This window comes from Ciconia boyciana, chromosome 2, assembly GCF_034638445.1.
Source record: "Ciconia boyciana chromosome 2, ASM3463844v1, whole genome shotgun sequence".
Lineage (NCBI taxonomy): Eukaryota > Metazoa > Chordata > Aves > Ciconiiformes > Ciconiidae > Ciconia > Ciconia boyciana.
In genome coordinates, this window is record NC_132935.1 from 103,852,512 (window position 1) to 103,866,148 (window position 13,637).

At 36.0% G+C, this 13,637-nt stretch overlaps 1 protein-coding gene across 1 annotated transcript in view; it reads right to left on the bottom strand.

Annotated features, from left to right (window-relative positions):
* The window catches only part of CNTNAP2 (contactin associated protein 2), a 1,193,181-nt gene that overhangs the window by 459,587 nt on the left and 719,957 nt on the right, over positions 1–13,637 (bottom strand). Inside the window, exon 10 of the mRNA XM_072853401.1 lies at positions 1,066–1,237. Within this exon, the coding sequence (XP_072709502.1) occupies positions 1,066–1,237 (172 nt within the window). The remainder of the gene's footprint in view (positions 1–1,065; positions 1,238–13,637) is intronic.

Below are 13,637 nucleotides of genomic sequence, written 5' to 3' on the forward strand. Positions count from 1 at the left end.
ATTTATCTCTGAGATTCTCTTAACTTACAGTAGGAAATTAAAAGCACATGCATTTCTTTACCATAACTATGCAGATCTTTGCTGGTATCTAGAATTATGCAGCCTGTGGAATCTTCATCCTTGGAGATACTCAAAACTCGACTGGATATGGCCCTAAGCAATTCGACGTAGCTTTGAAAGCTGGCCCTGTGTTGAGCGGGGCTTGGACCACATGAACTCTAGTGGTTGCTTGTTATCTGAATTATTCTAGAGTTCTATGATCTTGTAATCTTCGCTTCTTTCAAAGCAGAATTCTAAAAAGCCATTTTCAGCTTTCCACAGACTTGCAATGGGTTTAATATGTAGGTAATTTTCATGATAAGCCAAGCTGCCTGCATTCAGGAGTTGGGCTGCTTGCTCTTTCCCTGTCTTTCCTAGTATTTTCTTTTTTGCCAACAAAGAAAAAACTATTAATCAGGAGCAACAGAAATTAACACAGGTAAGTGGCTGAAAAGGTAGGGCTGAAAGCAAAAGCCTGCCATAATTCTGAATTACTCTTCTCAGTTTGGAAAAAAAAAAAACACTAGGCATTATTTTAATAAAGTTTGAGCATTTATTACATGCACAGTTGTGTAAGCATGTGGACCTATTTTAGTTCTCTGAGGAATTCAGTGAAGCCAGAAGGCACTGAAGCTAGGAAGCACAACTTCTAGTTGCAAAAAGATCTCCATAACAGTCATCTAAGAAACAGACAAAATGTGTAACTTTTCAGGAGAGTTCCGTCTATTCGAGGCAGACATATTATTGACCCGTGGGCCAAATTTGACTTACAAGAGCTTTTCACCTCCTCCTCTGCCTGATAGTGGGGAGATTGGAGATATGCTTTCTACTGCACCCTGCACAATCTACAACTTAAAGCCATCATCTCCATCATCTAAGCATGGTTCCCACGGCTAAAAAGGTAAGACTGCCTTGACGTGATCACTGGCAGTGTCAGAACCACCTTTTCTGTATCACTGTATATTTTCAGAATACACAGGACATGTATCAGTGTATCAGAGTATCAGTGATGCCTCCACAACTTACCTGTCAATAATGGCACACATGTCAATGGTGACATTGGCAAAGCTTCCCAGCTGGCCTTGCTCCACTGCATGCAAATCCACCAGCTGATCATCCACGTGAATAAACTGCATGCATCCTTGAAATGAATGCTGAAATAGCGAGTGATCTGAGTCATTCATCTGTATAGGAAACCCTGTAGAGCAGCAGAATAAAGAGCATGATTAACTTCATACACTATTACTCAAGCCAGTATTTTTTCACAGGAAAAGACATGTTTTCTAGATGAGGGAAGAAAAAGGCAAGGTGGGAAGGAAATATTATACAGTTATTAGATTACATTGCAATGTTATGGATTTAAGTCATTGGCAACTACCTGCAAGTATTTATACAGTACAGCTGATGATTCTTCATTAATTTTTGTCTACAGGCTGGAAGTTTTCTGCTACCCTTCTCTTCTCCCAGCCCTCTATTGCTGTTTCTCATTACTTCTCTCTTCATACAAAGATTAAGGGAATAGGAAAAGCATTCATTTCCTTGCTATAATTTAGGAATCGCATTCCCATTTCTCAGATTTTTCTGAGAAAAAGGTATTCCATGAAGTGAATTTCCAGTTCAGCTTTCTCTAGAACTAGGCTTCCTGGGCAGTGAATACTTGTGCTGCAAACTTAAAACTAGCCCTAAAATCTAATGTCCTGGCCCACTTCTGAGGAATCTGAGGACATTCTGTAGCACTTTCATTTTTGCTCTGAATATGTTAATTTGCCTGTCTTTCTGAAGGTGGTTTATAAGAGATGAGAATGAATTAGTGTCTTGACTCAGGCTAAAAGGCAGGGAGACAGAGGATATTTGTATGTAATTGTTTAACTGAATGCCCTTCAGAAGTGAATGTGTCAATTTACTTGAGAAAAATGTCCTCGATAAGACAGTGGAGAGCCTCATTCACTACTTATAAATCTTTAACAATGAACTCCCAAAAAAAGCTTCAAGAAAATAATTTAGACAGAATCTGTTTAAGATGAGAGCAGGAAGGAAGAGAGAGGGGCTAACAACAGTTTACTGGTAAAGAAGGTGAAAAGTCTGAAAAATGCATAATGGTTTTGCAGATTTCAGCTAGAAAGATGACTAGCCATGCAGTTCTTGACTGACAAGGGTAAAAAAATCACACACATTTGTTTTGGTAGCTAAGACAGATTATACAGCTCCCATTCCTTCTCCCACTTTCCTACCCAACTTCCGATCCACAATGCCTTACTGCCTTCTTCAATAGCATGGAAACAGCTATTTGTGGAGACAGGAGAATAACAGATTATCAAATGGATATTGTTTGAATAGCAGCAGGAAAAGGGAATGAAGGTCATTTTAAATTCTGTTCCTGAATACAGTTTATCATGTGCCACACAAATAGTTGAACTGGCTAAAAGAGAGGGCAATGAACAGAGGGCAGAAACAAGCAACTGGGGCTTGAGGACAGGTGCTGCTTAATGAGGCACCTATTACTAAAAAAACCCCAGATACACGTAAGTCTTTCCCAAAATATAATTAAGACGCATTTTAACTGAAAAGCTTTGCCAGAACGTTCATATGACCAGTAATGTTTTTTAAAATTTTCTAAAACAGTCTTGCCCATCAGCTAAAATTACTGTTGGTAGCTCCAAAATTTCCCTGACTCGCTTCAGTAAGCACTCACTTCAGAGTTCACTAGTGGTGCCACAGAATTAATCAGAGATGTTATAGTAATTAAGCAGTGACCATGCTAAAAGTTAGCTCTGACAGGTATTTCAAGAAATTGGGCAAAGGCTTGTCTTGAGGTCATATCACCTTTGGAGCAAAATTGTGACACCACCACAGGGAGCCATAAACTGCTATAAGAAAGATAAATAACCCCCTCACACTAATACACACCAGATGGAGAAGGAAAAACTCCTAGGGATCCCCCAATTGCCTAACTAGTGCATAATAACCTCATCAGACCAACTGCCTGCCACCGAAATTGTGCTAACCCTAGACTGTGGGAATTGTTATTTTGGACTGGCAAAAAGTCAAGTTGTAGGGACAGGATTTATATTCTCTTCCCAGCATATGCATTGGCTAGTGACTTACCTGATGAAAAGAGGACAGGGCTTTCAGAAACCTGCCTCCTGCTTTTTTTAACTTGCTCTTTCCAGTGACTGATTAAACTGATTCATCTGAGGGTTTACAGACATCAGTACAGAGAGACAGAAAGTGCAAGGTAATTCTCTGTTGTTTGGTGGATGCAAGCACAATATTTGCATGTTCCTACAAGGTGCTTTCTCCAATTATATTTAAACAGCTCACTCTTTCAGTGTAACTGCCTGTTTTTCAAACTGTCACTGAAACTACCCTATAACTCCTTCTCAGCAAGAACCCCAAACTAACACCAAGCACATGGTCATTTAGATCTTCAGTGCATTAGCAGAGCTATGGAGGAAACCTGTGTATCACCTTCCAGTTCAAAGCACTTCCACAATTCCTTTGTTTTAAATATTAAATTCAAGGTTACCAACACTGAGGTAAACTCTTAGTAACATTCATGTAAACCCAGCAAAGCCAAAGACATTATATGGATATATCTGAATATAATGAAGATTATCCACCATCCTTCAAGCACTAACTGAAAAATAAGATCAAAACCTAGAGCCACAATTCACTTTTCACATCAAAAAGAGTATGATCCAAATAACTAAGCTACAAATGTATGATCAGATTCAGCAATATATTCCACCAAATTACTACCAACATTTGATAGCATTTGAGAACTAACCACACAGGCATTTCAACACGTGATTCTCAGCTTCTCTGCATCTGAAGTATCAGTTCTTGATCTACACTATATCAGCACACAGTTATTATCGGTCTCTGGGACACGTTCTGTGCTTTGCTACTGGTTGAACCTGTGAACAGGAAAGTGGCAGCTGGGTCGCTCAGCCTGGGCAGAGACCCCAGGCCCCTGGGTCCCCGGGCTGGGCTCCACCAGCTGGGGTAGGAGGGAGTTGTGGCTGGAGGTGGGGGGCCGCTCCTAACCTAACTACATAAATCAAGCTTTCCTCTATTACCCAAGAGAGTGGTGTACACTGAGCATTAGTCAGTTTGGGATTCTGAATTTTGCTATATCAATCAATGGATGTAGACTATAATTTGCTCACTCATATGTCTTTGTTTGCCTGTCTTCCTTCTACTCCCTTTACTGTTTCTAGTCATGTAAGGAACTGGAAGAGGAGGGGGTTTTATGCACTTGTACAGCACCTTGTCTGTGAGGCTGACTGGATGTCAAGGCGTTTCAGTCATGCTATTACTGTAACAGATACTTATGCAAAGAGGTAATTTCAAAAAACAATTCATTTTCCACAGGGAATGGAAGAATGGTGGGTTTTTTGAACCATATGCTTCTCACAAACCAGCCTTCTCTAACACTAGCTTTTTTCTGCTTTAAAATTGTTGCCATAGCTTAGACAACCTTTTCAGAATGCAGTTAATAAACACATTGTTATGTAAAGAGTTTAGCACATGGGAAAGCAACCAGATAAGCCTTGTATATAACACCTACATAGTTTTTGAACTATTAGGTATACAGTGTAATGCCCATTACTTTTGGTGGGACCTGGACCTTTTAGACAATTCCAGTCTGAGTCATCTGGGGCAAAGCTTCTGCCTCAAACGTAAACCTGGAAATGACCTAGCACCTTGCGGTTGTTATTTCAATACACATGAAAATGCCTTCCTCTTCCAGATTTCCATTATTGAGACATGATTCACTTCCTCATCCTTCCTACAGTGAATGAAATTTTAATTAAATGAAGTTCTATAACCAAGGCGAACAGTAATGCTGTCACTAGAAAGGCTAATAATGAATGAACAATTTGGACAGGACTGTATTATCTTCCTGCTGAAAAGAAAATATGTACATTTTCGAAATGCACATAAAATGCAGTTTGGACAGTTTAAAACAATGTTCATGCTTACAATTACAAATGCACCTTAAAGTCAGGTAGACTCCCTTATCCTGTAATTTCTACATCTTTCTGATTTTTTCCGTATAAAATCTGAATCTTACCATTTTATTTTTCACATTTTAAGCCCACAAAGAGAGGCATTATCCTGCAAAGGTCAGACAGGGATTGAATATGAATTTTCCCCAGAGTTCAAGGAAACTTGTTTCCAGTACTTCATTCTGACCTACCAAACACGGAACAGCCAAAATTCTAGATCCAGCTCCTGATCTTAATTCAAACTTGCAAGAAAAATTAGAAAATCTATAGTTTTGATTCATGCTATTTTCTATGTTAGAAGTCACTTTAATATAATAAAATAAATATAATAAATAAATTATAACAGGTATAATAAAATACCTATGAAATAAAACAATATTTCTTTTCCAGCGTCAAGATCTATTATGCCTCTCTTCCAATTACTGAGTAAGATCCTAACAAAGACATTATAAGAAAGGATGTTGAAGGAAGAACACATTCAGGTTTGTGGTATAATAATGAAAGAACATAGTCAGAGCATGTCACTAAACATCTGATGCACTACATGTTTCTGAGATCTGACCTAAGAATGGAATATCATACTAGACTCTGAATATACAATTAGAGATTATTTTTTATCCCTATGTGAAACACTCATTTTCTTTGAAATGCAATGCAAATTCTATTATGAAAAGAAGACAGTTTTTTTCCACAGCTTGTGAGAACAGCTCATTATTATATTTTTATATTTGCTTTTTGTTTTATTTGTAAGTTAATGATGGGCTGATGTTTGTATACAGATGGTACTTGGTATTTTACTTCTTTAGATGAAAAAATACACCTAATTTTTTTAAAAAAGTAACAATTATCTTAGATATCTAACTGGTAGTCCATTTTGTCTTCCACTAGTTGCATGGGTAGCTGCAAAATCTAGTAATCAACAGAAAAAGTGACTGATCTCAAGTCTGACAGTGATTTTTATCTGCATGGTATTTCAAGTATACGTCCTGGATCCTTGCTATGCAGAATGAGAGGAAGGAAACAAAATTCTTTATTTGTCAGGATAAATAGCAGCACAGTATCGTTCAAGGGTCAAGTAATCTTTGAATTTCCTATACATATCATACAGAGTTAAAAGATGTTATTCTGAACCCAATAAACAGGAAAAGACATTAAAAGAAAAGCTCAATACACCTACCTATCCGAATTCACTGTAGTATTTTTACGCTTGTTTCAGTCAGAGCAGAATGGGGCCCTTAGTGTGAAGTGGAACACAGGCAATAACTTTGGAAAACTAGAAGTCTCCTGCTCCAAGAGCATGAAATAAACTAAACAAACTGCAGAAGGGATGAACAGCATGAGTTAAAATGAAATATTTTTTTTCATTTCATTGCATCTCTGTAAAGCTACAGAAATGCTCAAAAAAGCACATACATATACTTTTCTAAGTATTTGAAGGAATACTGGACCAGTGCTGGAGGTTTCAACAGTGATACCTCTTTAACTCCATTCATAATTCTGTATTAGGGAACATGAGGACTAAGGATGGGGTTTGCCAAGACATTCGGATCCCATGTCTAGCAACTGTATGAACTGTTCTGAAAATAAACGCGACTTCAGAGTCTCCCAGCTTGGTGGAGTGCAGAAAGGCAAACCAGAACGGGAACTACAATTTTTCTGTGTGTGTTTGCAGAGAAAGTCACCAATTTCTTGAATGAGGCATTTTCTAATAAATTAATCTTTCTTTTTGCCTTCATGGTTTCATTTATAGAAACACAGAGGTTGAATGCAAGGTAGTGCATTCTATCCCAACAAATGTAAATTACTAACCTACAAAATCCAAATGTGTCTACGTACAGAGAGAAAAGCACACTTTACTAATGCCAGAGCTTAGAACAAGAGGGTGTTGTACTTCTAGCGCTGCTGGGGCACACATGACCCCTCTAGGTTAAACAGGCTAGCATTAATTAAGTCTCCAGTGGACTTCACAGAATCGTTGTACATGTCATTCATATAATGATGAAAAAGTTTAACCAGATCTCACAAGACTTGGCAGCATTTTCTAGCAGTGGTGCGACTCCTGATTTGTTTTGTCTCCTCTGGAAATCTGGTCTTCAACCAGACCCTCTTCTCTGAAAATATTTTATCGCCAGCTGTCTGCTTATTAATTGAAACCAGTTCTGGAAAAGCACTGAGATTTTTCAGTCTCTCTGTATACTATCATTCCTTAACCCTCAGTTAGTTAGATTTCACTTCGGTGTATTGACACTGATTCAGTACCTATCAGTTCTTGATGGGATTGAATTCTTTAAAAAGTAGCTTCTAGGACCTCTCTACCTGAGGTACGAAGAATACCAATACAGTACTACAGTTCTCCTTTACCATGTGCCAGAGAAATTCTTTCTGGAGCACACCTGAGATTTAGATGTAATAATTCTAGGGTTATGTGACCTAGCTATAGATATAGGTCATGTATAGCATTATAGGTTATCTGAACATGTATTATACTGGTATTATTTGTAAGTTGGTCGTCGAGGAAAGAAACAGGTAGATAATGCAACAATCTAGGTAAGAAAAACCCCAAAAGATACTCAGATGATAACAGCTGAGCAACTAGCTGTGAACACACTATCTTCAAGCCGCAATGCAACTTGCACAAATATTATTTTACAAGATATTAAATGGCTAGGATGACAGCCTAGAAAAAAGTAGAGGAAATACAGTTATGAAGGCACTGACAAAAGCAGAAACAGGAGCAAGGCAGACTATCTTTAATAGCACAAAGGAAAATTACCAATAGTAACCAGGGAAGGATAAGACTACAGTATAATTGTCTCTTTTTCCCAGCTTTGTTAATTTAGTGCTTCTCTCAGACCGATGCGGACCTTAGTGTGAACAATGGTGTACTTCTAAAGAAGAACTGTTTGGAGACATTTTTCCCAATGGCTGGCCACAGAATTTGAAGGATTCAAACATATTTGGGCCTCCCAGTTACTGTTGGAAAATAGCAGGGTTGTAACCCAGGCTTTCAGGTTGCCAGGTGATGGTACCAGTTCAGTTGTTTGACATTAACTGCAATGGGTCCTGAGGTTTAGCTCACTTTTAACTATTGCAACTTTATCCTTTCCTTTTACTTTTCAATGCCAAAGGACAGGTACTTTTTTTTTTTTTTTTTCCTTCCCTGAGGTAATTACAAACATGGTCTCTCTTCTTTTTCCAAAGTAATCTGCTGCAAAACATGTAGACCATGTCATTCCTGAATAGAGAGAATGTCTGGCAGATTGTGCCCAAGCTCAGCTAGGAGGAAATATGCACATAGCCCACCTCTGTTCTCAGATCACATAACACCTGGACTACACTTCTAAAAAAATCCATGTACTACATTGCTACTGGGATCAAATCTAACTAATTAAGCAGAACGCAAGCATAATTTTCATTCACAGGGAATTATTTGTCTTAATAAATACCACAAGACATGTCCTAAATAACAATATTTGTTTAAATAGCTAAGCTCCATACCCTAGTTCAGATAACACTGCAACAGAAAATAAATTATTCCTGACAATCTAAAAAGACTTCTATATTCAGAAAAGAAACTACCTATTAGTATTCTCAGATACAAATCTTCACTGAAAACAGACCTGTTGCAAACCAGGTACAATAGTAGTCTATTTGAAAGTTGCTGCTGCAGACTTAGCTTCCCTAAGAGCCATACTAGACATTACAAACACAAGCATATACCCACAGACACTAAAATTTCCTAAGATGAACAACGTCTTGGTGGTGGAAGAGAACAAATAGAATTATCACATCGGACTGGTTTTACTGATTTTGTGTTTAGACAGGGGGAAGATGAGATTGATGTCTCCTCCAGCTCCATGACTGTGTGAAATATAATGACTTCTCCCCCTTTACAGTTCTCTCTGAAGTTCTGCAGATTGGATAAATGTTTGCCCAGGTATTTGAGAGCTGAACTAAAATATTCTTGTCTGCTGGGAAAAAGAGATTAAATATTACTGTCAGGGTATGGTAGCAACTCAAAAGGAGGAGCATAAGGGGAAAAAAATTAAGTAAACTAGCCTTAAAATACACATAGATGCTAAAATTGATACATGTCCAAATCACAACAGAAATAAATCAGGTATTATGTACTCAATGCACAGATAATTTTCCATCTTTTATTTGACTCGCTGTTCTACTTCCCTTGCATGGTGGGTGGCTCAATTGTGCATATTGTTGGTTTTACAATGTTGGTATTTGTGTGGGCTCATAAAAAAAATACAATAAACTGAATTTAGTATTTTGATATGTTTGCATTCCAAGACCATCAGAAAGTTACTGATACAGGAAATGTATGTTCCTTTTCACAAAATAATAGCAAAACTGGATCCTCTTGCTATCTTGATGTTTAAAAAATGGATAAACAGCAAGATTTAATTTATTTTCTTGCAAATAAATGTATTCCAAAGTTGTTATTTTGACAAGAACTGATGTAAATGGTTGGTAATTCATGTTATAAGAGCAGCTTATTTTATGCTGAAATGGAAGCAGCAACTCTACTTGATGGAAAGTGTGCCTTATATAAACAAGTGCTCCACTGAGGAAAGTCCACTTTTTAAAGTGGCTAGAGGTTCCTTTTTTTGTGTTTTCTTCAGAAACCACTTGATTTTGCCAGTTGTTAAACACTTCAATTCCTGCCTACTTCAATGGACTTTGAGAGTAGTCAGCCACTTAAGACATAAATGAAGAGTCCTCATGAAAAGTACAATAAAAAGACAAACAACTACTTTAAAATAAAAGAGAAAATTGTAGATACGTTTTAGTCCTTTACTTAGAACCTGGCAGGGATCAAAATAAATCAGGACACTGAGTTTGTAATAAAGTTAATATAAATAACACAATGAAATGGGACACAAATGAAAAAAAATTAATGTATTTTTGAAAAACAGTTCACTTATTATGAAGCATTTAAGCACAGTTTTATGCTCTGATGGTTCTTAGTACAAAGGCAATTCTGTTTCCTGGCAGAGGAACAGTTAAACAAATTAATAAAATATTTTGGGTATCATCTGACAAATTAAAAACAATGAAAATATCTTCTGCCATTTTTTAAATGAACGTTTTATTACCTTTGTAAGTGAGTTCCCATGAAAAAAAGGTGGTGCATGCATGGCTGAAACCCTAAAATATGAAATCAGCAAGAACTCTGTTTGTTTTGAAATAAACTCAAAAGCTGTCCTGATCTTCCTGTTTAGACAAAATTCTCCTTCAAATAACTGGAAACGGAAGCAATAGCAGCAAGTTTCAATCATCGCTTTCTGACATGGAGAGAAGCAGTAAGAATGATCATTATTACCAGTCTTGGCTAATTTAAGTCAATCTAACACTTTACTGTAATTTCTATCTTATTTTATTGCATATGATAGAAAATACAGAAAGCCACATAATGATCAAATTGCAGCAAATCTGTACATTACACTACCCATATAATACATGCTATTCATAGGCTTTCTATTTTATAACAAAGAGAATAAATGTACACTAGATTTTCAAAGTTACTGCTACTTCACTTCTACTGAAAATCCCCCATAAATATAAAAAATGTCTAGAGACTGTTTGAGTTAATTACACTTAGGGAGATATAAGGAGCATAAAATACCCATTCACTATTTACTGCCTTTAAGAGATATACAGTGTGGAGATTACACCATTGGCATTAATTGTGTAATCTTATTTGCTGCTCCTACATGAACTTATTTTGTATTTTTATGTACTGCAAAGTTCTCGCTACAATATCACTAAGGCGAATTTACTTCAATTGAAAATAGTAGTATAGAAGTTGCTGGACCAATTCAGCTACAGATTCACCTGATATACTTCCACCAGCTTCCACCTAAGAGATTTATATTTTAATCAACGATTTTTTTTTTTTCAGTCCAGTTAACAAAGGTACCAAAATGAAAGCATTTAGTGTTGAGTGGCTAACCACCCAAGCAAAATCAGTGAGCTACAGTCTGTATGAACACAATACATCACTTTGTGGTAAAATGCACCAGTTTGGAAGTGAGTTTTGGTTTAGGTACCTTAAACATGCTATTTCTAGTTTCATGCCGTTCACTGCATGTTCTCCAGTGTTCCCAATTTTCTCACTTAGCTCCTACTACCCTGCATCAACTATAACCACAGAGAGTACGAACCTCCCCAGAGATTTACCAAGAAAACAGAATTATCTCTTGGTTGCAAAGACTCTATTGGAGCTTTGCTGCTAATAAATGCTTCTACATATTCGAAACTTGAAAAGTGATCTGATTTGAAGTGCATTCAGATATCCAGTGCATCTTAAATGTCTATTCTGACACTTCTGTTAGCAGTAACTTCCAGGTTTTGAACACCTTAAGTTTATTTTTCAGACTTCCAAAACTACCTTAAGCATATTAATCATTGGTGAGAAGTGTATGACCACATAGATGGTTTCTACAGGTTGAAATTCAGGATGCCTATTAAATATAGCAGGTGGATTTAAAGATCAACATTGTTGCTCTTTAATGGACAAACTAAAAAAATAATTGATTGGATGTTTAAACAGTTATGTTAATCATTTTCATATTTTGCAAATCTTGTATTTTCCTTGATTAATCACATTTTTGTTCCTAAATTCACATAAAATTATACTATCTGAGCAATGAAATGAAGTATATTAAGTTCTGTAGGGCTTAGTGGAATCCCTATAAACAGTCACTAAATTCATAGTAAAGGCTGTCTTTATGCTTATTAGAATCTTATGCAAAAAAGATACAGTAATTAATTTTAAAATCTTAGCATTACAAACTATAGAACTGAATAACAAATTTTTATCTATTCTCTTATATTTTCGGTTTATAATAACCGTAAAGACTTGTGACTCAAAAAAGGTACCACAGTACTTCTCTTTTCAGTTGCTTTTTTTACTATGTGTTAGATGAAGACATGATGAAAGAAAGGCAGGATAAAGAGGGAAAATCACATGGTCATTCTGATACTTTAAAAGTAAACATAGCAATGTGATTAGTAGTCCCTCCACTTTTTAATAGATTAGCTATGCCATTTGCTTGTATTATAATATATTTATAAACTGTTTGAATTACATACCCATTTGGGCAAACTGGATAGTTTAACTTAATAAAGTGTTACACATCTTTAACTCAGCAGTAGAATAGAACTTTGTATCTGTTTTTTCAGGTGGTTATGATTTAAACAATATCTAGCTTTCTTATTTCTATTTCGAAAGACAAACATAGATATAGCTCACCAGTAGATTGTCTTTCCAAATTTAGAAAGAAATAACAAAGAATCTCTACAATGTAAACACACACATTCTCTCCTTTTGGAATTTGAGCTAATTTATCTGTAGCATGTAATTTGTACCTGCAGGTAAGTGAAAAGTTAGCAACCCTTAACTTGTTATAAGTGGAAAGCACTCATAGCAGCGCATACTCAACCTATATTAATATTAGAAAGAAATCCATATAATAAATCAGAATGAACTCTAGTCAACAATAATAACAGCAAAATCCATCTTCTGTTATCTCCATAATTATTTAAAGCTATTATGAGTGCAAACATTTCACTAAATGGAAAGAAACAAAAGTCTATTTGTCTCTTAGTCAAAAGACTTGAATGTTAGAAAGGATCACCATTTTGTTATCTTTTTTTAAACTTGATGCTCTCTCTCTCTCAAAAAAAAGAGACGAAAATATTATAATTTTATAAACTGATCTTTAACCTTGTACAATTAGAAAATTAAAGAAAAGAATGCCAGCTGTTGGGTTATGGTGCATTTCTACTTTCTCGACTCATTCAACCTTCACTCTATTATTAAAGTCTGCTCACTCGGAACAAGTTATGTGTACAGTAGAAATTTTGTAGAAAGTAATATACAGAAATTACTTTAACTTCAATCTCCTGTCTTTTTTAATAAAAAAACCCCAAGCAATTTGTTTTCAAAGAAACTGAATGAAACTTTAAACTGAAAACACAAAATAATCCCTTAAAAAGCATAACCCTTAACATTCTTTCTTCCTCCCAGTATTAATATCAAGTCCAATGGAGCCAAGGAGATTTCTTAAACACCATGGCTGTCTATTCAAAAGCACAGCAGGCATAGCAGCCAAGGCCTCATATAGTAGTGACTCAACATAAAGTCAATGGGAGTTTTTTTTAATAACAAGTTACAGGACTTAACTGTGAAAAATTGCATTAGGCTCATTAACAGTTCTCTTGAAAGTGCTTTAAGATGCATGATAGTATATATTGATTGAATCACATCTGAAGAAAATATGCTATTTTGCAAAAGAACTGTGCTTATTTCCTTGAAAGAAGGCTTCTTTTTTATTTTATTGGAAATATATACTGGAAAGTACACAGTGAAAATAATGTTATTGATATGCCACATCCAAGATGGATTTCCTCCTACTGCAAAGCTGAATGATTCCTACCAAAATTACTGGAGCAATTCAGTCTGTTGAGGAAAGCTATGTAAAGAATAATATAGCTGCCCAAATGTAAAAGATACCTTGGCTTTTCAAATTTTGTTTTGTTGTTTGATGTAATATTTATACTCTTAAAGGT